The sequence below is a fragment of the Bombina bombina genome, chromosome 4, assembly GCF_027579735.1.
Source record: "Bombina bombina isolate aBomBom1 chromosome 4, aBomBom1.pri, whole genome shotgun sequence".
Taxonomy (NCBI): domain Eukaryota; kingdom Metazoa; phylum Chordata; class Amphibia; order Anura; family Bombinatoridae; genus Bombina; species Bombina bombina.
This window is the reverse complement of record NC_069502.1, coordinates 957,931,823-957,957,827: the sequence shown is the minus strand read 5'-3', so window position 1 is coordinate 957,957,827 and position 26,005 is coordinate 957,931,823. Positions and strand designations below refer to the sequence as shown.

General features: G+C 38.7%; 1 protein-coding gene across 1 annotated transcript in view; it reads left to right on the top strand.

Annotated features, from left to right (window-relative positions):
- MERTK (MER proto-oncogene, tyrosine kinase) overlaps positions 1 to 26,005 on the top strand; it is a 355,152-nt gene that overhangs the window by 208,026 nt on the left and 121,121 nt on the right. The window contains exon 6 of the mRNA XM_053711970.1: positions 23,214 to 23,329. Within this exon, the coding sequence (XP_053567945.1) occupies positions 23,214 to 23,329 (116 nt within the window). The remainder of the gene's footprint in view (positions 1 to 23,213; positions 23,330 to 26,005) is intronic.

Here is a 26,005-nt window from a genome sequence, read left to right as displayed (position 1 = left end):
AAAAGATCTTGTACGCAGCGTAGAAACGCTTCCCTTCTTTGTAGGTTTGTTGACAACCTTGACAGATGAAATCTCCCTCTTGGGGGAGAGGATTTGAAGTCCAGAAGGTATCCCTGAGATATGATCTCTAACGCCCAGGGATCCTGAACATCTCTGTGCCCAAGCCTGGGCGAAGAGGGAAAGTCTGCCCCCCTACTAGATCCGGTCACGGATCGGGGGGCCCTCAATTCATGCTGTCTTAGGGGCAGCAGCAGGTTTTCTGGCCTGTTGCCCCTGTTCCAGGACTGGTTAGGTTTCCAGCCTTGTCTGTAGCGAGCAACAGCTCCTTCCTGTTTTGGTGCAGAGGAAGTTGATGCTGCTCCTGCTTTGAAATTACGAAAGGAACGAAAATTGGACTGTCTTAGCCTTGGCTTTGGCCTTGTCCTGAAGGCAGGGCATGACCTTTACCTCCTGTAATGTCAGCAATAATCTCTTTCAAGCCGGGCCCGAATAAGGTCTGCCCTTTGAAAGGAATATTAAGCAATTTAGATTTAGACGTACATCAGCTGACCAGGATTTCAGCACAGAGCTCTGCGTGCCTCGAATGGGCGAATCCTGAATTTTTAGCCGCAAGTTTAGGTTAAATGTATTACGGCATCTGAAATAAATGAAATTAGCTAACCTTAAGGAATTTAGTTTGTGTGTGATGTCATCTAGTGTGGATGATTGAAGTGTCTCTTCCAGAGACTCAAACCAAAATGCTGCTGCAGCCGTGACAGGCGCAATACATGCAAGAGGTTGCAATATAAACCCTTGTTGAACAAAACATTTTCTTAAGGTAAACCCTCTAATTTTTTATCCATTGGATCTGAAAAAGCACAGCTACTCCTCCACTGGGATAGTGGTACGCTTGCTAAAGTAGAAACTGCTCCCTCCACCTTAGTCCATTTGCCATAAGTTCCCCGTGTGGCGGCGTCTATTGGAAACATCTTTCTGAATATAGGAGGGGGTGAGAAAGGCACACCGGGGTCTACTCCACTCCTTAGTAACAATGTCAGTAAGAGCTCTTAGGTATAGGAAAAACGTCAGTACTCGACTCGTCGGTACCGCAAAATATTTATCCAACCTACAACTTTTCCTCTGGGATTGCAACTGTGTTACAATCATTCAGAGCCGCTAATACCTCCCCTAGAAACACACGGAGGTTCTCAAGCTTAAATTTAAATTTTGAAATGTCTGAGTCCAGTTTATTTTGGATCAGAAACCGTCACCCACAGAATGAAGCTCTCCGTCTTCACGTTCTGCAAACTGTGACGCAGTATCAGACATGGCCCTTTGCATTATCCGCGCACTCTGTTCTCGACCCCAGAGTGATCACGTTTACCTCTTAGTTCTGGTAGTTTAGCCAAAACTTCAGTCATAACAGTAGCCATATCTTGTAATGTGATTTGTAATGGCCGCCCAGATAATGTACTCGGCGCTACAATATCACGCACCTCCTGAGCGGGGAGAAGCATGGTACTGACACGTGAGGCGAGTTAGTCGGCATAACACTCTCTCCCACTCGTTGTTTGGTGAAATATGTTCAATTTGTACAGATTGACTGTTTTTTAAAAGTAGCATCAATACATTTAGTACATAAATTTCTATTGGGCTCCACTTTGGCCATAAACATATAGCACAGAGATATTCCTCTGAATTCAGACAATGTTTAACACACTAGCAAATAAACAGCAACTTGAAAATACTTTTCAAAGTAATTTACAAATAATATGAAACAGAACTGTGCCTTTAAGAAGCACAGAAAAAAATTAAACAGTTAAAATAATTAAGTTATAGCATCAATATTTGTCAGAATATACAGTTTTAGCAAAGGATTGTTCCCCTCAGCAATTAAACAACACAACTTTAGGAAAGGTTTAATCCCATTAGCAAAGATAACAATTTCTGAATGCAGGAAACAAATTACAGAATAAACGTATTTATCTCAGCTCAAACTATAATTCTCACAGCTCTGCTGAGAGAAATTACCTCCGCTCAAAATAAGTTTGAAGACCCCTGAGCTCTGTAGAGATGAACGGATCATGCAGGGAATACAATGAGTTGCTGACTGGAATATTTGAATGCATAGTAAAAGTGCCCCTCCCCCACACACACAGCAGTGAGGTGAGAAACAGAAAACTGACAGAAAAAAACAGATTTAAGCAACTGCCAAGTGGAAAAAATAGTGCCAAAACATTTATTCACTTCAGTACCTCAGTAAATGAAAACGATTTTACATTCCAGCAAAAAAGTTAAACATAATCTCTAGTTATTAAACAGCTTTATGTCTTTCTTACAGTGTAATTCTAGTGAATTACCATTCTCCCAGAATACTGAAGTGTAAAGTATACATACATGACATTATATCGGTATGGCAGGATTTTCTCATCAATTCCATTGTCAGAAAATAAAAACTGCTACATACCTCTATGCAGATTCATCTGCCGCTGTCCCCCTGATCTGAAGTTTACCTCACTCCTCAGATGGCCGAGAACAGCAATATGATCTTAACTACTCACTCCGGCTAAAATCATAGCAAAACTCTGGTAGATTCTTCCTCAAACTCTGCCAGAGAGGTAATAACACACTCCGGTGTTATTTTAAAAATACAAACTTTTGATTGAAGATATAAAACTAAGTATAATCACCCATAGTCCTCTCCACACGACCTATCTAGTTGCTGGGTGCAAGAGAATGACTGGAGGTGACGTAGAGGGGGAGGAGCTATATAGCAACTCTGCTGGGTGAATCCTCTTGCACTTCCTGTAGGGGAGCAGATAATATCCACAAGTATGATGACCCGTGGACTGATCACACTTAACAGAAGAAAAGTATTTTCAAAGCGGAAATAGTTCAATTTTAGACATTTCTCAAGCATGTTCAGGATGAAAGTTGTAGGTGGTCCTATGTATGGATACTGGTCCAATGCAGCCGCAATTGCACTTATTCCCCCGGCATGTGGAATCACGTGTACAGACCCCTCACATCCATGGTTACAAGGATATCGTCCTGGGTAATACCCTCCACCGTGTTGAGTATCCTAATTGAGCTCTCCAGAGTCTTTGATGTAAGAGTCCATTGATCTAACAATAGGTTGCAAAAATACATCAACGTACTGAGCCAATGGTTGGAGCAGAGAGCCCCTTGCGGAGACTAATCGGTCTACCAGGTGGGTTCAGTTGGTCCTTATGTATTTTTGGCAGGGTATAGAGTATAGGGTGGATGGGGTATGTGGTGCAGAGAAAGTCAAATTCATCCTGATCGATCCATTTACATTGTAATGCTTCCGCTAGTGTTGTATCGATCTCCCTTTGAATACTTCAGTAGGAATTCCAGGTGAGTTTCTTGTATGTCAGTCCATCATTCAGTTGCCTCAGTATTTCTGTTCGGTATTGTGTATAATTCATAATTACAATGGCCCCACCCTTGTCAGCCGGGCGTATGACAATATTGGGGTCAGAGACAAGTGCCTTTATTGCCAATCTCTCTACCTTGTTTAAGTTTGGACGATGATATTCCTTGTTACATTGTCCAGAATCATTGGCAATTAGCCTAGTAAAAGTTTTAATGCTGGTTCCACAGGTGTTGGGTTCAAATTTGCTCTTGGCTTTAAACCTCTTGCGCTCTGTGTCCTTATTCAGATCCTTGAAATGTTCTTTTAATTTCAGGTTCCTCTGAAACTTTTGTATATCCAGGTATGTATCAAAGTCATTATGTTTAAAAGTAGGGATAAAAGTGAGGCCTTTGTTAAGGAGGCTGTTCTCTGCAACCGTCAATGTCCTGTCACTAATGTTAATGACAATGTCCTGTTTCTCTACCTGGGTGGTAGGGGTGGTCTTCTTGCCACAATAGTTCCCCTACCTTGGGTGCGGCCTCGGCCTCTTGTGTTGGCTGATCTGGTTGTAACCCCTAAAAAATGCGAGTTAGAGGTAGATGGTACCTGATCCCTGTTGCTCTGTTCCACGTAGTTAGTTTCATTGTCAGATCCTGAGCTGCTTGTCCACAGTATTCAAGAATCTGGAGCGATATTGTCGTTGTTGTCTTGGTCTCTGTGTGTTTCTTTGTTGATTGCTACCATGTAGCCAATAGTAGACTTTTTTCTCCGTGTAATCATTGTCCACAGTGGTAATCTTTTTGTTTTTAAAGGCCATGAGTTCTTTTTTGTATTCATTAACCTGTTTGCCGATCTTTTCCATCCATGCAGTGTCAGGGTCATCTATAAGTATTTGCAGTTTTCTGGTTGTTGAATACGGTCAGTTCTTCTTTGACTGTAGCCAGAATATTTGTGCATTCCTCAATAACAAGCAGAATCAGGTCCATTGAACACTTGTTAAGAATCTGACACCAGCGTATGCAAAAGTTTTTATTGTTCCTGCCTATAGTTGGCTGGTTCCTGACCCTGAATCCCCTTGGTATTTTATTACTTTTATAGTATTTAGAGAGGTATACAGTGTGCAGTTCCAGGTCTGTCTCCCTCTTTCTTAGTCTCATTAGATTATTGAACACCGTTGTTGTAGTTTCAGTCTGTTCACTTTCAGTTTAACTCTGAATCCACCAATATTCTTAGCGCATCTTCATTAGTAAATGCAAATGTTTTGGTGGTGAATTCCTCCTCTTGTGGATCAATGTCATCCAGGCCTCTCGCCATAGTTGTAATAGTGTGTGCTTCAATTATTTCTTGTTCCTTACTTCACTCTATGAGGTTAGCAGTGCAGAAATAAACACAGATGTGTCCCAAAGCAAGGCCACTATTAGGCCACAGTCCTGTAGTAGTTACAAAAAAGGAACCACCAGAGTGGATCCCACAGATGGTGTGAGGTTGTCAAAGGATTAGTGGTAGTTGGGTGCTAGACACGTAGTCCAATTCATATCCACCGTGTGTGCCTGCACTCCCAATGCCTGTGTGGTCATCTACCAGGGTGCAAAGTCGATCAAACATACAGTCTATATCCAATAAGGGACTGCACTCACTGGATTTGGTTTAAAGAAACCTTTATATCTTTATTGTGGTAACGTTTCGGGGTTCGCAGACCCCTTCCTCAGACCAGATAACAGTGCAAGTGAACAAAGTGTGCAATATATAGCACTAGCCCCACCCATCACAAACATCAAACATTGCGCCAAAAAAACACAAATCACCATGGTGACACATAAACAAGGCCTAATGACCATCCCCCCAAGTAGTGAAAAAACATGAATCCAAAAATACAACACACTGCAAATGCAAACATCTTGCATTACCTCATAGCTGAATAATGATATGTATACACACTAAGGTGTGGATATGAGAAATTACAACAATATAGTAATAATCACATACAGGCCTAGTCTGAGAGTATTAACATATATTAGGACAAGCCCTGATTGGTCATACACAAATTCCAATAACACCGTATATAGCAAGGAAATCACTTTAAACAGCTTCATTGTAGGCAAAACTTGTTAACATATCTACATCAGAATGCCACGTATAAATGTTCACATGAGCCATTAACATAATAACTGTCAATATTTGATGAGCCATCAACCATTTACCCTGTGTAGCTGCATAACCGCATAGCCATTTAAGCCTCTTAGTTTTGAAATAAGTAGCTGCAGTTTTACATGCAGGATCTGCTATTGTGGGATCAATGTACCTCACACTCACCTAAAGTATGTTACAAAGTCTCTGGGTTGTGTAAAATGTGTCCCAGCTATTCCAGTAACTACCCTGTCAAAGATCCAACAATCCGCGTCAAGCCCCCTGGGCTCGCAGAGCCGAGTACTCCGTCCCACGTAACCCGTATGCTAAGCGGTCTGTGTTAAACAAGTTGAGATATCATGTAAAAAAACCTGATTGGTATGTCACAATCTTATGAACTCGTGTGGGACATGGTTGTATGAAAGCCATATAGAATAAATGTGTTAACCGTACTACATGTCTGGTGTGTATAGAGAAAAACCTACCTAAGGAACAGGCGCGGCTCAGCCCTGCATTGCGCCCGTGAAGATTCCAGCCCGACCGCATGGCTAATTAACATAGCCTGTCAGTCACTGTGTATACACCTAAGATTTCAAGATGTCACATTGCACTTATTTGGTGTGCTGTTTAATATACCATTGATTGTCTCTGGCCGGTTATCGGTACACTTAGAGGCTCCAATGGGGCAGACACATATGCGGCTCTGCATAGCTCGATATGTTTACTTTTTAGTCACTCCGTGACGTAGCAACGCCCACACAGTGACTGACAGGCTATGTTAATTAGCCATGCGGTCGGGCTGGAATCTTCACGGGCGCAATGCAGGGCTGAGCCGCGCCTGTTCCTTAGGTAGGTTTTTCTCTATACACACCAGACATGTAGTACGGTTAACACATTTATTCTATATGGCTTTCATACAACCATGTCCCACACGAGTTCATAAGATTGTGACATACCAATCAGGTTTTTTACATGATATCTCAACTTGTTTAACACAGACCGCTTAGCATACGGGTTACGTGGGACGGAGTACTCGGCTCTGCGAGCCCAGGGGGCTTGACACGGATTGTTGGATCTTTGACAGGGTTAGTTACCGGAATAGCTGGACACATTTTACACAACCCAGAGACTTTGTAACATACTTTAGGTGAGTGTGAGGTACATTGATCCCACAATAGCAGATCCTGCATGTAAACTGCAGCTACTTATTTCAAAACTAAGAGGCTTAAATGGCTATGCGGTTATGCAGCTACACAGGGTAAATGGTTGATGGCTCATCAAATATTGACAGTATATGTTAATGGCTCATGTGAACATTTATACGTGGCATTCTGATGTAGATATGTTAACAAGTTTTGCCTACAATGAAGCTGTTAAAGTGATTTCCTTGCTATATACGGTGTTATTGGAATTTGTGTATGACCAATCAGGGCTTGTCCTATATATGTTAATACTCTCAGACTAGGCCTGTATGTGATTATTACTATATTGTTGTAATTTTCTCATATCCACACCTTAGTGTGTATACATATCATTATTCAGCTATGAGGTAATGCAAGATGTTTGCATTTGCAGTGTGTTGTATTTTTGGATTTCATGTTTTTCACTACTTGGGGGGATGGTCATTAGGCCTTGTTTATGTGTCACCATGGTGATTTTGTTGTTTTTTGGCGCAAGTTTGATGTTTGTGATGGGTGGGGCTAGTGCTATATATTGCACACTTTGTTCACTTGCACTGTTATCTGGTCTGAGGAAGGGGTCTGCGAACCCCGAAACGTTACCACAATAAAGATATAAAGGTTTCTTTAACCAAATCCAGTGAGTGCAGTCCCTTATTGGATATAGACTATATATATATAGTATATATATATGTGTGTGTGTGTGTTTACAAATTGAGAGAGCCTTATAGTTATAAGGGAAAAAAACTTATATATAAAAAAATATATATATATATACCTGCTATCTTACTATTTGAGAGAGACAAATCACAACACTAGTTATTTAATATCACAATTTATTAAAAAGAATTAAAGTGTCACTCTGTGAATCATACATATAGAGTACAATATAAAAGCAATATGTCAAAACACAAGGCTAAATAAAACATATATCTAAATCGATAAAGTTAAAAATGCCTGTATGTGGAGAGACAAAACAAACTCCTGGCCAGGACTGTAATCCATACTACGCGTTTCAGGGCTCCTCCCCTTCCTCAGGTGAAACTGGTATGCAGTGAATGAGTTTCTCCACACACAGGCCTTTTACATAGGTGTTATCCAATATTTTTTGTATTTGGTAACATTACTGTATTACTACATTTATTATGTTGTACATCTGCGTCTATAAGGATACTTTCCAGTTGAGACAGTGCTTTCATGAGTCAGATAGAGAATGTAATTTTAAACAATTTTCCAATTTACTTTTATCACCCCATTTTGCTTTGTTCTCTTGGTATTCTTAATTGAAAGCTAAACCTAGGAGGTTCATATGCTAATTTCTAAGCCCTTGAATGCTGCCTCTTCTCTCAGGGCATTTTGACCGTTTATCACCATTAGAGGGTTTTAGTTCATGTGTGTCATATAGATAACACTGTGCTCACGCACGTGGAGTTCCAGTGAGCCAGCTTTGATTGGCTAAAATGGATGTTTGTCAAAAGAACTGAAATAAGGGGGCAGTTTGCAGAGGCTTAGATACAAGGTAATCACAGAGGTAAAAAGTGTATTAATATTACTTGTTGGTTGTGCAAAACTAGGGAATGGGTAATAAAGTTATTATCTATCTTTTTAAACAAAATAAAATCTGGTGTAGACTAGACTGTCCCTTTAAGTCTTGGATAATGCTTTAGAATTTATTTAATTCAGATAGATGTACTTTATATTGAATCTAAAGGTGTTATAAAGCCCTATTTTTTATAATATGATTTATTAAAATATTATTCTAAATTGTTAGCAAAACTGCATACCATATTAGCTGGCAGTTTGACTTTTGTATATTTTAACAATTTGTTAACATGCTGTTTAATTAACAAAACATTGTATTATTGTACTCCTTTGTTGTGATATGTGGGAACAATTAAGTTGTTCTATTCAAACCCTAATTGATCATTTTTAACAATGGTGTAAAAGGAAACTCTGAGTAGTTATCCTGTCAGTGTGTAAAACGTAACAAGTGATTGGATGAATGACACCTATGTAAAAGGCCTGTGTGTGGAGAAACTCATTCACCGCAATCCAGTTTTACCTAAGGAAGGGGAGAAGCCCTGAAACGTGTAGTGTAGATTTCAGACCTGGCCAGGCATGCAGTTTATTTTGTCTCTCCCAATACAGGCTTTTTAACTTTATTGATTTAGAGAGATGTTTTATTTAGCCTTGCGTTTTGATATATTGCTTTTATATTGTACTCTATATGTATGATTCACAGTGTGTGACACTATTTAATTCTTTTTAATAAATTATGATACTATTTTAATCACACACGCATATATATATATATGTGTGTGTGTGTGTGTTTTGATGTATATTTACTGTACATATTTTACATTCCAATGTTCTTCACTTACAGGATAATGTAATTTTCATTGTAAATACCTATTTCTATATATACCTATACCTGTATATCTATTCCTATAGGTACAGTATATAGATATAGATATTTTAAATAAACAGTATCAGATATATATAGAAATATACAGTACTGTGCAAAAGTCCTAGGCCACCATTATATTTGTTGTTTTATCAATGGTATAATGACCATATATAATTATTTCTCAATCATTTTATTATACTACAACCAGAAAATACAGGATATTTGTATGCAGTATTAAAAATAAAAGAAGAAAAAATTCAGAAAAAAGTATTTAGCGTGACCTCCCCTTACACTTGAGCAATGGCAGGAACCTGCTTCTCGTAAACCTAAATGGAATGGAACCTTAATTAATATCATTACTAACACCTGTATTTCTCCTACTATTTCATATCAAAATGACTGCTGTGAAAAAGGTCTATTACACCAGTTTTGTGCAAGACATGCTTGACCATTACATATACATATGGTATGAGTTTAATTCATTGGAAGCTTGCTAATAAGACCAACTTTCAATCACATAATTCAATTCAAAATTGTAAAGATCACAAATTGTGACAAACATAAAATCATACTTTTGCATCAGCAAGGCCACTCTCAAAGGGAAATCGGCCAACAAACTGGATACTCAAATTTAAAGAATCAGGAGAGACCAAGGACAAAGTACTAGAAGGCTAAGAAAACTTTAAAAATCTGATGAGAAGTTTCTCAGAGTTTCTTCTTTGAGAGACCAGAAGAAATCTAGCAAAGACCTGGATCTGCATCTGGCAGCTTCATCGGGATGCCAAGTTGACCCTTCTACAGTCTCAAGAAGCTTGATCAGGAATGTTCTTTGTGGAAGGGTAGCAGCCAAGAAACCACTTTTTCGGAAGAGGAACAGGGTAAAAAGGCTTAGATATCCTAAAGCTCACAAAGTTTGAAATAAAGATCAGTGGAAAAGAGTATTATGGAGTGACAAATCCAAGTTTGAAATTTTGGGTCCAAGCGTCAACAAAATGTGAGAAAAAGAGTTGGAGAGAGATGAAAGAATGAGTGCTTGTGGCCTTCAGTGAAACATGGTGGAGGGTCTGTCCTGGTTTAGGGCTGCATTTCTGCCAGTGGTGTTGGCGATATTGTCCGAAATGAAGGGATCATGAATGCTGAAAAGTACAGACAGGCTTTAATTCATCATGCCATCCCTTCTGGAAAGCGCCTGATTGGGAATGGTTTTATTTTTCAGCATAATAACGATCCCAAACACACTGCTAATGAAGTGAAATCTTATTTGGAGAGAAAAACACCTGATAAAACACTGACCGTCATTGACTGGCCTCCACAGATTCCAGACCTGAATATTATAGAGACAGTATGGGATCACCTGGACAGAGAAATAAACAAAAGACAACCTAAATCTCCTTCTATCTGCTTTTTTTTTTTAATGTTTCTACGAAAAGAAGGCTGTCTTCATAACAGCTCTGCTCTTTTTCTTTCCTCTTACAGATGGATCCAGACTAGCACCTCATGACTTCTTCTCATAGGTATAACCTTCTTTTTCCTCTACAGCACCCGAGACAAAAAGCTGTGTCTTTAGTTTGCCTTTATATGAAGTCTATCTCACCCATAGTGGCAGCCGGAGAAACTATCCTGCTCGCCTCTTTTCCCATGTGTACCATTACATCTTAATTTTTCTAAATGATATCACAGGTCTTCTCATATATATCATGTGCTTCTATCAAGAGCAACCACTTGTGGCTTTTTTAATAGGAAAGTAGTGAAACATTCAGAGTTTGCTGTTTTTAAGGACATTGTAAGGACTAGTTTTACTGCTGGGTTGCTCGGCTATTCTGCTTTTCAGTTAATTGTGCATGTGGTATGTTCATGATAAATGTTACTGAGCGGAAGATATTAGCTGTAATGCCTGAACACAGTATTGTCATTTGTCCTGTAAATTTAATACAGTTGTATGCAAAAGTTTAGGCACCCCTGACAACTTCCATGATTTTCATTTATAAATAATTTGGTGTTTGGATCAGCAATTTCATTTTGATTTATAAAATAACTGAAGGACTCAGTAATATTTCAATAGTGAAATAAGGTTTATTGGATTAACAGAAAATGTGTTATATGCATTAAAACGAAATTAGACAGGTGCATACTGTAAATTTGGGCACCCTTGTCATTTTGTTCATTTGAATACCTGTAACTACCTAGCACTGATTAATTGGAACACACAATTGGTTTGGTGAGCCCATTAAGCCTTGAACTTCATAGACGGGTGCATCCAATCATGAGAAAAAGGTATTTAAGGTGGCCAATTGCAAGTTGTTGTTCTCTTTGACTCTCCTCTGAAGAGTGACAACATGGGGGCTTCTAAACAACTCACAAATTATCTGTAAACAAAGATTGTTCAACATTATGGTTTAGGGGAAGGCTACACAAAGCTATCACTGAGATTTAAGCTGTCAGTGTCCACTGAGAGGAACATAGTGAGGAAATGGAAGACCACAGGCACAGTTCTTGTTAAGGCCAGAAGTAAAATATCGGAGAGGCAAAAGGATGGTGAGAACGGTCAAAAACAGCCCACAGACCACCTCCAAAGACCTACAACATCATCTTGCTGCAGATGGTGTTACTGTGCATCGTTCAACAATTTAGCACATTTTGCACAAGGAGAAGCTGTATGGGAGAGTGATGTGGAAGAATCCTTTTCTGCACACGCGCCACAAACAGAGTCGCTTGAGGTGTGGAAACGCACATTTGGACAAGCCAGCTTCATTTTGGAAGAAGGTGCTGTGGACTGATGAAACAAAGATTGAGTTATTTGGTCAAAACAAGGGGCGTTGTGCATGGCGGCAAAAGAACACAGCATTCCAAGACAAACACTTGCTACCCACAGTAAAATTTGGTGGATGTTCCATCATGCTGTGGGGCTGTGTGGCCAGTGTCGGTACTGGGAATCTTGTTAAAGTTGAGGGTCACATGGATTCCACTCAATATCAGCAGATACTTGAGAATAATGTTCAGGAATCAGTCACAAAGTTGAAGTTGCGCCGGGCTGAATATTTCAACAAGACAACAATCCAAAACACTGCTCAGAATCTACTCTGGCATTTATGCAGAGGAACAAGTCCAATGTTCTGGAATGGCAATCCCAGTCCCCAGACCTGAATATCATTGAAAATCTGTGGGGTGATTTGAAGCGGGCTGTCCATGCACGGCAACCATCAAACCTAACTCAACTGATGTTTTGCAAGGAGGAATGATCCAAAATACCTTCATCCAGAATCCAGACACTCATTACAGGCTATAGGAAGCATCTAGAGGTTGTTATTTCTGCTAAAGGAGGCTGTACTAAATATTGATGCAATATTTCTGTTGGGGTGCCCAAATTTATGCACCTGTCTAATTTCGTTTTGATGCATATTGCACATTTTCTGATAATCCACTAAACCTAATTTCACTACTGAAATATTACTGTGTCCTTCAGTTATTTTATAGATCAAAATGAAATTGCTGATTGAAACACCCAGTAATTTATAAACGAAAATCATGGAAATTGTCAGGGGTGCCCAAACTTTTGCATACAACTGTATATAAATATTTTATTCTTATGAGCTACTGTTCCTGTTTTATCTGGAGGAAGCTAAATATCTACCTGCTTAACCACTTAGAGCTAAGTTATAGCTCATTGCTGTGTGAATACCAGTCAATAAGACTATATTCCCCTTTGAAAAAATTGTCTTCACTATTTGTTTTCTGTGTTATTTCTCTCCATAATTGGAAGACATACACCAAGAGGGAGTGCTGAGGGGCCTTATACCTACCTGCCTAACCACTAAGAGCTGAGTTATAGCTCAAACGTGTGTGAGAACCTGACCACTCATAAAAACATTGGTTTGTTAAAACAGACTTCACTATTGTCTGTTTCCCTTTTCCCCCCTGAGATCTATGTCCAGGATTAACCCAGCACTCAAAAGAATCTGGAGGAAGGACTATATCCTAATACTTTAACTTTATTTTACACAATTGTTTTGGCATTTTCACTATTTATTTGTGTAATATGTCATTGAAATTCCTATCTTTTCCAAACCCCCTGTTGGACTCATTATATCACAGGGGTCTAGCTAAGAATATGGTGCTGGGTCTGTACAATGCATGTGCACAGTTTATGCTGCTGACATAAATTACACACAGATCAGTGACACAGCTGTGAGCTTTGTCGTATATCCTCCAAATTGAGCATATTGCTGGCTAGATCTTCAAGTAAAGCATTGTGCATGCAGAAATGAATTAATATTAGTGTGCATTCGCTCTGGAGCACTCAGGGCAGATAAGCGTATGTAATTTTAAAATCGCTGTTTTGTTGTAGTGGAGCCCATTTTTGTGGCGGTTGTTGATAACATCATAGTGGAAATTAAAATAGCTATTTTAAAATGCAAAGTAGCTTCGTTTAGACACGATGGGGCCTATCTATCAAGCTCCGAATGGAGCTTGATGCTCCGTGTTTCTGGCGAGCCTGCAGGCTCGCCAGAAACAGCAGTTATGAAACAGCGGTCACAAAGACCGCTGCTCCATAACCCTGTCCGCCTGCTCTGAGCACTTGGACAGACATCGCCGGAATTCAACCTGATCGAGTACGATCGGGTTGATTGACACCTCCCTGCTGGCGGCCAATTGGCCGCGAGTCTGCAAGGGGCGGCGTTGCACCATCAGCTCTTGTGAGCTGCTGGTGCAATGCTGAATACGGAGAGTGTATTGCTCTCCGTATTCAGCGAGGTCTGGCGGACCTGATCCGCACTGTCGGATCAGGTCCGCCAGACTTTGTTAAATAGAGGCCTAAAAGTACTCAAAGTAAGTCGCTTGATTGTTCGTATCTTTATTAATTACTATATATGTCTTGTGTATGAAACATTTAGTATTGTTTTATAAACCTTTAACGTAGCACTTGTGAGTACAGTGAGGGTGCTAATGGCAATCCCTGTTCTATCCATTAAAGTTATAGGATGCACTAAAACAGTTTGTCGCGTTTAGATGCTTTAGTTAATATATTTAACCGTACACTTTTAATAACAGATTTACGTTATTCTTTGCACGAGATTGAGCAAAAGATAACGCACCCTGTGCTATTGCTATCCACTTGTAATCTAGTCAGTAGTTCTGTTTAAAGGACTTAGTGCCCAGTATCTAAAAATATTCTTAAAAACAGGGACACTTTAATTCATTAAACTTTACAAAAACACTTTTTTTTAATATACTTACCATTTTGTTACTGTAAACATACTGAGGATCCTCCTCCCGCACCCCCTTCTGTATTTTGTATATCGATGACGAATCTGGCTTTCTCCAGTTGTGTGCCCCACAAGCTGGACGCCAATGGGGGAACTAACAAAGTATTTATTAATATCTTATTTTGTCTTAAAACATGAGAAGTGATGTGAGAACCGTTCCTTTGGTTTAATGTAATTGGGCTAGATTACGAGTGGAGCAGTAGTTTGCGCTCCCGCTCGCTCATTACCTCTGCTAGAAGTAATCTTTTTGTGTGCATCAGGTAGCAGGCGTATTACAAGTTAAAAGTAAAACGTTTCCACATGAGTGATAACCCGACGCAAGTTCTATTTATTCTTAAACCCCTCTCTTTCTCTCTCTCTCTTCTCTCTCTCTCTCTCATTATATACAGGTAATGATATGTACAAAAATAGATTAAAACAAGGAGCAAAAATTACATATATAAAATATAAAAAATATAGACATGGAGCTAACAGAATGTCGAGAGTAATTTCTACCATTATACACCCAGACCAGGTGGGATTTATCCCAGCCAGAGAAGGTCCTGACGCCACTAGACGAATCTTAGACATATTTAACTTGGTGTCCAGGGGTGAGGCCCAATTTCTGGCCTTGTCCCGGGACGCAGAGAAAGCCTTCGACAGGGTGCGATGGAGATACTTATGGGAGACACTGGAGGTTTTTAAGTTTCCAGCCCCTTTCATTAAGGCCATTCAGGCTTTATACTCCCATCCTACTGCCCGAATAAGAGGCACAGGCTTCCAATCAGACTCATTTACCATCACTAATGGCACTAGACAGGGCTGCCCCCTCTCCCCACTGCTCTTCGCCACAGCCATAGAGCCCCTAGCACAAGCAATTAGGATAGACCCCTCGGTGAAAGGTCAGGAAACCAGTAATCATATACACAAAATCTCGCTCTATGCGGACGACATCACCCTATTCTTAACTTCCCCAACAGAGTCTTTACCGGCAATCTTTAAGATCATTGAAACATTTAGCCCCATGAGCTTCTACAAGCTAAACATAGATAATACGGAAGCTCTATGAGTAAATATTCTGCCTCAGGCACTTAAAGCCTTGCAAGACCATTATAAATTTAATTGGAGGTCTGATTCAGTTAAGGCCCTGGGCGTTCACTTGACTCTGGATCCCGCCTCCACCATACACAAAAATTTTACTGAGCGACTTACAGAGTTCCATAAACTACTAGGTACTTGGGAATACAGGGAAATATCTTGGACAGGGAGAATAATGTCCATTAAGATGTCTTTCCTCCCTAAAATCACCTCTTTCGCTGCATACCGTATAACATTCCAAGACCTGTACTAAACAAGCTTCAAGGGTTAATCACTAATTATATTTGGAAAGGCAGATGACCTAGGACAGCGAGGCACACCCTAGAACGACCCCATGCACAAGGGGGACTGGCTCTACCTAACCTCTTTACCTATTTTAACGCCTCTAGACTCTCACACATTCTAGAATGGAATAATGTTAAAGCAAACACTTTTGGTTGGTACCTGGTGGAATCCTCCACACTCCCTCCCAACCTTACCCTTCCAGATCTTTTGTGGATCCCCTCACATCACAGGCATAAGTTAGGACCCCTGCACCCCACACTTCACAACGCACTAAAACTTTGGGACTCTATCCGTCATGATCCCAACATATCACCCCACCCCTCACCCGCCCTCACCTTGTCGGCGGCTTTGTCTACGCTGCCTGAAACACACTTCGACAAATGGCAGGACCTACATATCAAATCAGTTATGGACTTTTACGACTCGGGGACCTGGCTCTCTCACCCGCAGCTTTGCGCCAAATTTAACATACCCCCGAAATTACAGTTTGAAGCCTACCGAATTAGCTCCTTACTCCGCTCCTGGGGATACCCGACGAAAGTACTTCGGCCACCCACCATCTGGGATCAGACAAGGGCTAACGCGCACAACATCAAACATCCGCTATCCTTACATTACACCCTCCTGGCCAATACTAAACCTTCCCTCAAAATCCCACAACATACAGCCTGGGAGAAAGAAATAGGATTCCTTGTAGACATCGACATATGGCAGAGCAGAATACAGATAACTAGAAAGCTACTCCACTGTGCTACTTTATGGGAGCTGTATTATAAAATCTCAGTCAGATGGCACCTAGTCCCAGTTCACCTACATAAAACGTACAACTCACAATCCCCTCTGTGCTGGCGTTTATGCAGACAATCGGGCACACATATACACATCTGGTGGTCATGCCCAAAAATCCAGCCCCTGTGGAAAAAAACATACAACACACTTCATCACCTAGGTATTTACCCTCCTTACCTACCGGAAGTTGCCCTTCTGCATATGCCAGTTCCCACATTAGACAGCCCCACAGAGGCCCTCACGATCTACCTTTTCATGGCAACTAAACTGGCTATAGCCAGGACATGGAGGAACAAAAACCCACCATCCTACACGCAAATACTATCCACCATCAGGCACATCAGACTGATGGAGCAATACTCCTTTCGAGTGTTAGACAAGACAGACTTGCACATTAGAATATGGCACCAGTGGCTCACACTTTTCCCAGACTAGTCTGGAAGCTCACAGGACCCCCACCCAAATAAAATCATACCCCCTCCCCACCCCCCCCCTCCCCTACATCGCTAGTCATATATCCAACTGTACAGACACAAATACACATATATACACAGCCACATACCAGGTCAGGTCTGCATACGGTCCTCCTGGGTGTGGACACCCTTTGTGTCTCTCCTGTGTTCACTTCGCAGCTACTCACACTATACAGACTTCCAATAACCCTACTCTTGATAAGATGCTAGACAAATTTGTTCCAATTAATCTTGAGTTGTATGTTTTGTATTATATTGTTGAATAATTTTATTCTACTGTTATTCCTTATAACTATAAAATGAAGACAAAGTATTTATGTCCAAGTAACCTTTCCTCATTGCAATAACTGGATATGTAAAAGCAACTATAAGATGTTCATTCCAATCTTAACTCTATATCCAGGATGATGTGAAATTACTATGTTGTAAAGGTTTATACCTGCCTTTTCTTTTTTTATGTATTTTTCTTTGATTGTCTCAATAAAAACCTTTAAAAAAAAAAATATAGACATGGGTGCAAATAATTTAAATTAATTATTTATATTAATTCCGTTAATTTTGGGGCTCATTATTATTAGTCATTATTTATAAAGTTACACCATTTCTCATTAAATACTGTACATGAGACAAAATACAAAACATGGTAATTTCTCATTTAAATTAGGAAGTTATGAATCAGAGTTTTCCTTCCTTTACAAACTGGTCCGGTCACTATTTGTTGAAGGAAGTGATATAGATTGCAACAATTCGTACACTTTAAACATTAAAGGATATTATTATTTCCTTTCAAGCTGTTTTAAGTGAATTATATGTCCTGATGTCATATATTCTGATTTTAAAGTCAGTGTATCATCATTACACAATATATTATGTCTTTCTCAAGACTTGTGCATATAAAATACTGAGTCATTTTCAACAGTGAATCAAAAAGTTAACCTCAAAATATAACTTTATGCCTCCAGCCATAAATTTCTGCTATTTGCAGATGCTGTTGCAACACCAGGTTGAAACAAAGTTCTAAAATAATAAAAAGATTTGACACGTCTGATCATGTTTTCTGTAAATTTCATGTTTACCCATTGTCTGAAGGAAATAGATCCCTTTTGTATTATAAAAGACTTCTATCTACTTGACCTACAAATGGCAATAAGTTCTGGTACGAAAGCACAAACATTATTTATAATGGCCTCAGCTATTTATTAAACATAAATATGTTGACTGCTCATTGAAATCATCACCTAAAATAAACCTTTAAATACCTAAGAATTGCCTTTGTGTACAGAGGCAATTCTTTACTCAGTGTCCCTTTAATCAAAAGCATAAAATTACACCCCATTGGGAGCATGCTTGACTTGTCACCATGTTCTTTACTGAGCAATCAGATGCTGTACTGCCTGCTACATAGCATGACTTGTGTGTGTTAATGGCAAAGAATCACAGGGGCAGATTTATCATTGTGCGGGCGGACATGATCCACTGTAGGGGATCATGTCCGCCACACATTGATAAATGCCGTCAGCATATGCTGTCGGCAATTGTCACTGCACAAGCATTTCTCGTGAAATGCTTGTGCAATGCCGCCCCCTGCATATTCGCGGCCAATCGGCCGCTAGCAGGGGGTGTTAATCATCCCGATCGGGCAGATTGCTGTCCGCCGTCTCAGAGTTGGTGGACGAGTTAAGGAGCAGCAGTCTTAAGACCGCTGCTTCTTAACTTCAGTTTCAGAGGATCCTGAAACTACGGGGGTCTACCCCTAAGCCTTGATGTGCATGTGTAGTAGAACTCTGCTTAATGTGAATGGGGCAGATGGTACAGCATCTGATTGGCTGCACTGCTTCAGTAAAAATGGTTACAAGCTATGGATGGCCAGGTGACTCTGTCTGTAAGTACGCACTTAACAGGAGCAAAAAGATTAATATTTTACAAAAAAGCAAGGGAAAACATTTAGGTATATGGTGTGATTTTTAATATACAATGCATAATGTTACAGTCCCTTTAAAGGGACATGAAACCCAAAAAGAATATTGCATGATTTAGGTAGAACATACAATTTTAAACAACTTTCCAATTTACTTCTATTATCAAATTTGCTTCATTCTCTTGGTATCATTTGTTAAAGGAGAAGCAATTAACTACTGGTTTCTAACTGAACACATGGGTGAGCCAATGACAATTGGTATATATATATATATATATATATATGCAGCCACCAATCAGCAGCTAGAACCTAGGTTCTTTTCTACTCCTGAGCTTACCTAGATAAACCTTTCAGCAAATAATAACAAGAGAAGGAAGCAAATTATGACATTACTGTTCCTTTAAGATAAAGGTACATTCAGAGCAGTACACTGTACCGTTAATAATGGATCCACTTAATTGGACAAGCAATGCAGGCTCTGAGCTTAGTACAAATTCAGCTCCTGAAAAATAACGCATCTCCCTAAAGAAGCATGAAAACCCTCTCCTTGCCCTGAAACCAACCCTACCTCCATTACGCCAAACAGGATTAATAAACCCTCCTTCCATGCTGTGATGTGGGGTTTCATCTTCATTACAAGAATCCTTAGGGCAGTAGAGATGGTTTTATTTGATTATACTTAGATTGTGATATCAGTATTATGAGGAATTTTATGGATAGAGGAGTGCTGTGTGTATTGCCTGCTGCAGTTTAGCCTCAGTGTTGGAAGAGAGCCATTCATTAATGGAATAATGTTTCCCAGGAATCAGAACAGAAAAAACTGTAGGGTTATTTATGGAATAAAAACAATATGATGTTTCATGCTTTTGGCATAAAAAATAACACGTGGAGACGTTAGCTGTGAAAGGCAGGTGCATGCAAAACAAAGACCCTTGTGCAGCTCTTTAAACCATTAGTAACATTCAGAAATGATTCACCAGTTTTTATATCACGATACACATATCTGTTCCATGCAAAGGAGAATATCTCAGACTGTTTTACAGTGCTTTATGAATATTCCTGTGCTGAATACATCAACCTTTTTTTGCAGTTGCCCCAGTCAATCAGTGGGCAATAAATACATTGGAATTGGTTGCACACAAACACAGACTTTCCTTTAGTTTTTCTTTAAATTTACACAACTTATACTTAAAGGGTTATTGTAGTCGGGCAGGAAGCTGTGAAGCTGTGTGTTTTCAAAGCTGCTGCATGAACACCATTTCCAATGGACTGTGCTTTTTCTGTCACTCCTTTCCAGGGAGGTTAATGTCTGCTGTTTCTTCATGTATGGATAGCTATTCTGTAGCCAATTTTCAGCATAGATAATGGTTCAGCAGGCAAAGCAGCTTTTTCAGATGGCAAAATAAAGGTAAATTAAAGCGACAGCCTACTCCAAAATTTGTATTGTTTAAAAAGATAGATAATCCCATTATTACCCATTCCCCAGTTTTTCATAACCAACAGGGTTATTTTAACAATGTTTACCTCTGTGATTTCCTTGTATCTAAGCTTCTGCAAACTGCCCCCTTATTTAAAGGGACATAATACTCCTATGCTAAATCACTTGAAACTGATGCAGTATAACTGTAAAAAGCTGACAGGAAAATATCACCTGAGCATCTCTATGTAAAAAAGGAAGACATTTTACCTCACAATCTACTCTGCTTAGTAGAGTTAGTTCTGTGTAAAAAGTTATACTCAGCTGCTCCCAGCTGCAGGTAAAAAAATTAAAAAAAATGAAGAAATGAACAGCAGCCAATCAGCATCAGCAGTGCTGAGGTCATGAACTCTTACTGTGATCTCATGAGATTTGACTTAACTCTCATGAGATTTCATAGTAAGCTTCCTTTACCTAATTGGTGAAATAATATGAGAGTTCACGATGCTCATCCCTTCAGTTGTCCCCGGACAGACACACTAATATGCTGCTAAGATATCCTTTACGATGGGAGGTGGCTACTGAGGATTTTTTGAGGTAAAATATCTTTCTTTTTTACATAGAGATGTTCAGGTGATATTTTCTAGTCAGCTTTTTACAGCTATGCTGCATCACTTTTAAGTGTTTAAACATTTGGGTATTATGGCCCTTTAAGTTCTTTTGATAGGCTTGCATTTTAGACAATCAGTCTTGACTCCTAGGTAAATCCACTGGGATGAGCACAATGTTATCTATATGGAATACATGAACTAGCACTGTCTAGCTGTGAAAAACGGTCAACAATGCACTGAGATAAGAGGCGGCCTTCAAGGGCTTAGAAATTAGCATATGAGGCTTATTACTTATGACGGGGGCACTGATTGGCTAAAATGCAAGTGTGACAAAAGAACTGAGATAAGGGGGCAGTCTGCAGAGGCTTAGATACAAGGTAATCACAGAGGTAAAATGTATATTAATATAACAGTGTTGGTTATGCAAAACTGGGAATGGGTAATAAAGGGATTATCTATCTTTTTAAACAATAAAAATTCTGGCGTAGACTGTCGCTTTAAGTGCTGTTCTTTCATATAAAAGATAGAAAATGTTTGAATCTGTGTGACCCTTTATTTCTAATGGATTGGAATAATTTAATGAGCTGCTTCTAATTTTTTTGTAGGACAAACACTTTTGAAGAGCAAAAGACAGACTGATTGATACTGTATTTATTTCTTCAGCAAACATATTTAAACAAAAATATTTGTAATAGCCTATAATTGATCTGAAATGTATAATGTTATTTTAGATGGATTTTTTTCCTAAACAATTTTTTTTTTTTAAATAGTTAAAAAGAAAATAAAAAAAAATTATTTCTAAGAAACTAAATATTTTACCCACTGTTGAGAATAGATCAGTCAGATTATGTTGCAACAAAAGACAAGCGTTTGCAACCAAAAATGCAGCACTTTCACGGTTTTCCGCTAACTAGACAGATTAGGTACATTTAGGCAACAGTATTGTGTAAATAAGGTTTGGAAGAAAAAAGCAAATTGTGCTTCCTCTTAGTGATGTGATTTTTTTCTTGTGGTATAAATAAATGTGTTTTTTTTTCTGTTCCTGTTTTAATAACCAGACAACATATGTTGGCGAACATCACCTAAATGAAAATAGTTCGGGGAATTTTTATTGTTCGCAGGTTCCTATTGCTTTTTACTTATAAAGGGAAATACAAGATCAATAATAAAATCCTTTAATATGCTATAGTATTTTCTTTTGGACTGCGATGGCATAGATCAGTGTGTTTAAAGGGGTTTAACATACAATTAAGTCAACTCCGGAGCAGCAGTTCACTGCAAATCCTGAGCTGATTGGTGGCTACACACATATGGAGCTTTTGGTTGGCTCACAGCCCATGTTTAGCTCAGGATTGGCTGTGCATTGTTGATCCAGAGCTGACTTTATTTATTACAGGCATTTTTTTAAGATTTTTCAGTGCTACAAATCTGACTCAAATGTACAAAAGCTTTAAAAACATAAGGCATAAAGGCTTCTGCTTGTCCTCAAATAGAGTCAGTCTTTGTTAGGATCTATATATCAGCTCTGGATTAACAGACCACACAGCACATATTTAGCAAATAAATTATGGAATATTGGTTATGCACATTACTGACCTGAAATAACTATGTATTTAACCATCCAGAAGCTTAACCCCGTAATCAGTTTGTGGCCCTGAATGACTGGAACTGAACAGCAATGTCTTAAAAGTTGTTACATTGTTACAGAAATAAAAAAAATAACTGCACAGAATTCTATGTTAAAGGGACAGTCAACACTAAAATTGTTATTGTTTAAAAAGTTAGATAACGCCTTTACTACCCATTCCCCAGTTTTGCACAACCATTATTGTTATATTAATATACTTTATAACATTTAAACCTCTAAATTTCTGCCCGTTTCTAAGACACTGAAGACAGCCTCTTTATTAGCTTTTCACAACAGGAGACTGATAGCTCATGTGGGCCATATATGTGCTCAGCTAAAATGCAAGTCAATAGATAATAAAAAAAAAGTCATGTGATCAGGGGGCTGTCAAAAGAGGCATAGATACAAGGTAATTACAGAGGTTAAAACTATATTAATATAACTATGTTGGTTATGCAAAACTGGGGAATGGGTAATAAAGGGATTATCTATCTTTTTAAACAATTTTAAAAAAATTTAAACATTTTTTGAGTTGACTGTCCCTTTAACTGTTTTTGCTTATTATCTGTGGTTATAGAAATATAAAACTCTTTCCAGAATTATACCTTATCTGTTTGTTTTGTTAATTTCAGCTTTAGAAAGCTATGATATAACACAAATATTAATGATTTTCAATTTCCCTCAGGTAACCCTGAGCCACCAACTGAAGTGAAAGCTTTAAACAGAGCAGCACATAGTGTCCGTCTCTCCTGGGTCCCTGGCTTTGATGGCTATTCTCCTTTGAGACTCTGCAACATACAGGTAAATATATTTGACTAAACTGGAACTATAATGTCACTTCTCTGGCCTCTCCAGGCACAGATGTCTCTGTAACCCTCCTACCTGCATGCATGCTTACTTCTGAAAACAAGCACTGAGTCCCATAGTATCTTCAATTCACATTTGATCTGAGTCATAGGGTGAGAAGGTGTACTCCCTATGAACTGACAAGTTTCGTGCATGCGTACATGCGTTTCATCAGAGATCTCCTGGATAGCCATAGGAATTCTGTATACTGTGGGACAGCCTATGAAGCCAGTGCTCTTAGGGACATGTTGAGATAATATTGAAAGATAACATTTTGATAATACGGTTACATCGCAGGGACTGTGGGCTAATATTCGGTGGTACAGCTGGTATAACAGGGTTGCAGAGGACAGGTAACAAATATGAAGACTAATATTTGAGCATACAAGCAGTATCTTGAAAATAGTGAAAAGAGGGCGCTAGAAGCTAAAACTTATACTATTACACACATTTATTCAACATAAAAAACATACATTTATTAGCACCTGTAATAGAATGAAAACGGTTCCTAAATGGGATGTCTCCCAATCTTAAAATGCCACCCTAAAAATGACTACCTAAAAGCACTATTAAAAAGTCTATGAAAAGCCTTTTGAAATTAAAAAATAGTACTTGTTATCGTCTGCTGATATAAAATGATATACTTAAAGAATGGTTAGCAGAGTTACCTCAAATTATAGCTGAATCTTTGGTTTTACTCACAGTCTCCATTGTGTCTCTCAAAGGTGACTTCAAATTATGGCTGATTGTCCTGGCTTGGTCCCAGTCTCCACTTGACTTATATTCAGTGACACAGGAGGAGTTTCGTAACCAATATTCTTATTTCCAGCCCTCAATGGGTTTTTGTATGCCTCACTCACCTAAGAGTTGTTGCATCTACCGTTCCAGGATTCCCCCAGTCACATGATACGTTGTCACGTTCAATCCCTAGGAACTGCACTTCATTGCAGCAATACACGCAGGTTACTTTGTATTTCAGTTGGATTATAAATTCAGACACATTCTCTATTAGGCTGCAGCCTTCTTATTTTATAGATTATTGTACTTCCACTGCGGATAGTGTTTACACATTTTGACCATTACAGGGCTAACCATTTTTGAAGTATTACACGTTATAACAGCAGTCGATTAGGAGTTAATTTAATTTAATTTAAAAAGACTTTTGATTAACTTTGTAATAGTGTTTTTAGGTGGTATGTTAATATTGGGAGACTGTATTAATTCTATTACAGGCGCTAACAATTTTATTTAATATTTTTATTTAACTCTTTCGCTTGAGTGTTAACTGTGCTAGAAGGTCATGCTAACCCGATGCACGTTAACTTCAAATGTGCTGAAGCAATCCAGTTTACTTTCAACTTGTAATACAAACAAAAAACTGACGCACGCAAACACCCACGATAAACACCTTTTCATACACGCGTAACTGTTAGTGCTCCACTCGTAATCTAGCCCAAAATGTTTGATTATGCACAAAGAAACAAAATTGCAATGCATTGTTTTATTTTTATTTTGCCTGCTTTTTCTATAATTTACATCTACAAATTGTAGTTTTTACACTTCCCACAGAGAGGCTGGAGTGCATTATGTGGAATGAACAATCCTGACCTTCCTATATGCTGCACAATGATTGGTTAATATGTGTAGGGGCTTTTTATATCTGTCTATAATTGGTCATAGCAAAGAAGTAGGTTGTCAAAAGTGTATACCTGGTCTGTAATCAAAATTAAAAAAAAAAAATTTGTTTACAAAATTACAGTTTTAAATACTTGTAAAAATGCATTTTGTTTGCAAATCTTTTGCAATCCAGTGATTAACTTCTAACGTGTATATATATGAAAAATGGCTTTAATGTTCCTTTAAATTAAATGGATATCAAGGTGGTACATTGTACATTGGTGAATTGTATGTCAAGTACAATTTGAAGCCTTTTTGAAAAATACTTGCATACACTGCTGCTAAAGTGTTAACTGTTGACCTGCTGGTGATACAGCCCCCCATGTTTCAAATGCCAATAATAAAAGTACAGCACTTGGGACGTGCGCTAGCGGCAAATGAAGGTGCATGTGTCCTATAGCCATATTGGCAACAGGATGTGTGCATTTTTTAAACCCTTGTATTGTTTTAAAGCTCTGTGCATTTCATATACCAGATTTATGTCTCTTTAATCAGAATTATGAAGGCATAGTCGGGCAGATAATGAAACCTGGACTAGAGACCTTTAGTTAAACATTTCTGTTTAGATAGAATTACAATGGCAAACAAGAGTCTAATAAGAGTCAAAGAGAAAACATATTTTGGCTTCCTACAAGTAAACTACCAAAGTACCAGTACTCGTGTCTGGAGGCAAGTTGATAAGTATGTGTCATAAGTTTCTGTTTTACGCCTGCTAGGAAATAACAGTGATAATGTTTACCACAAACTATGTTCTAAATTATTATAAATGAAAACCTCTCAAAAGTCAAAATGTATAAATGTTTATAGTAACTATAGGAATCTTTTGATTGTATAAGCCACCGATGATCAGACTCCATGAATTAGTTACCATGGTACTTTAGGCAGCAACCACTATGGTTGAAATGCACTTTTACTCATCCTTGAGTTTAAAGGAAAAACTAATGGAAACTTACA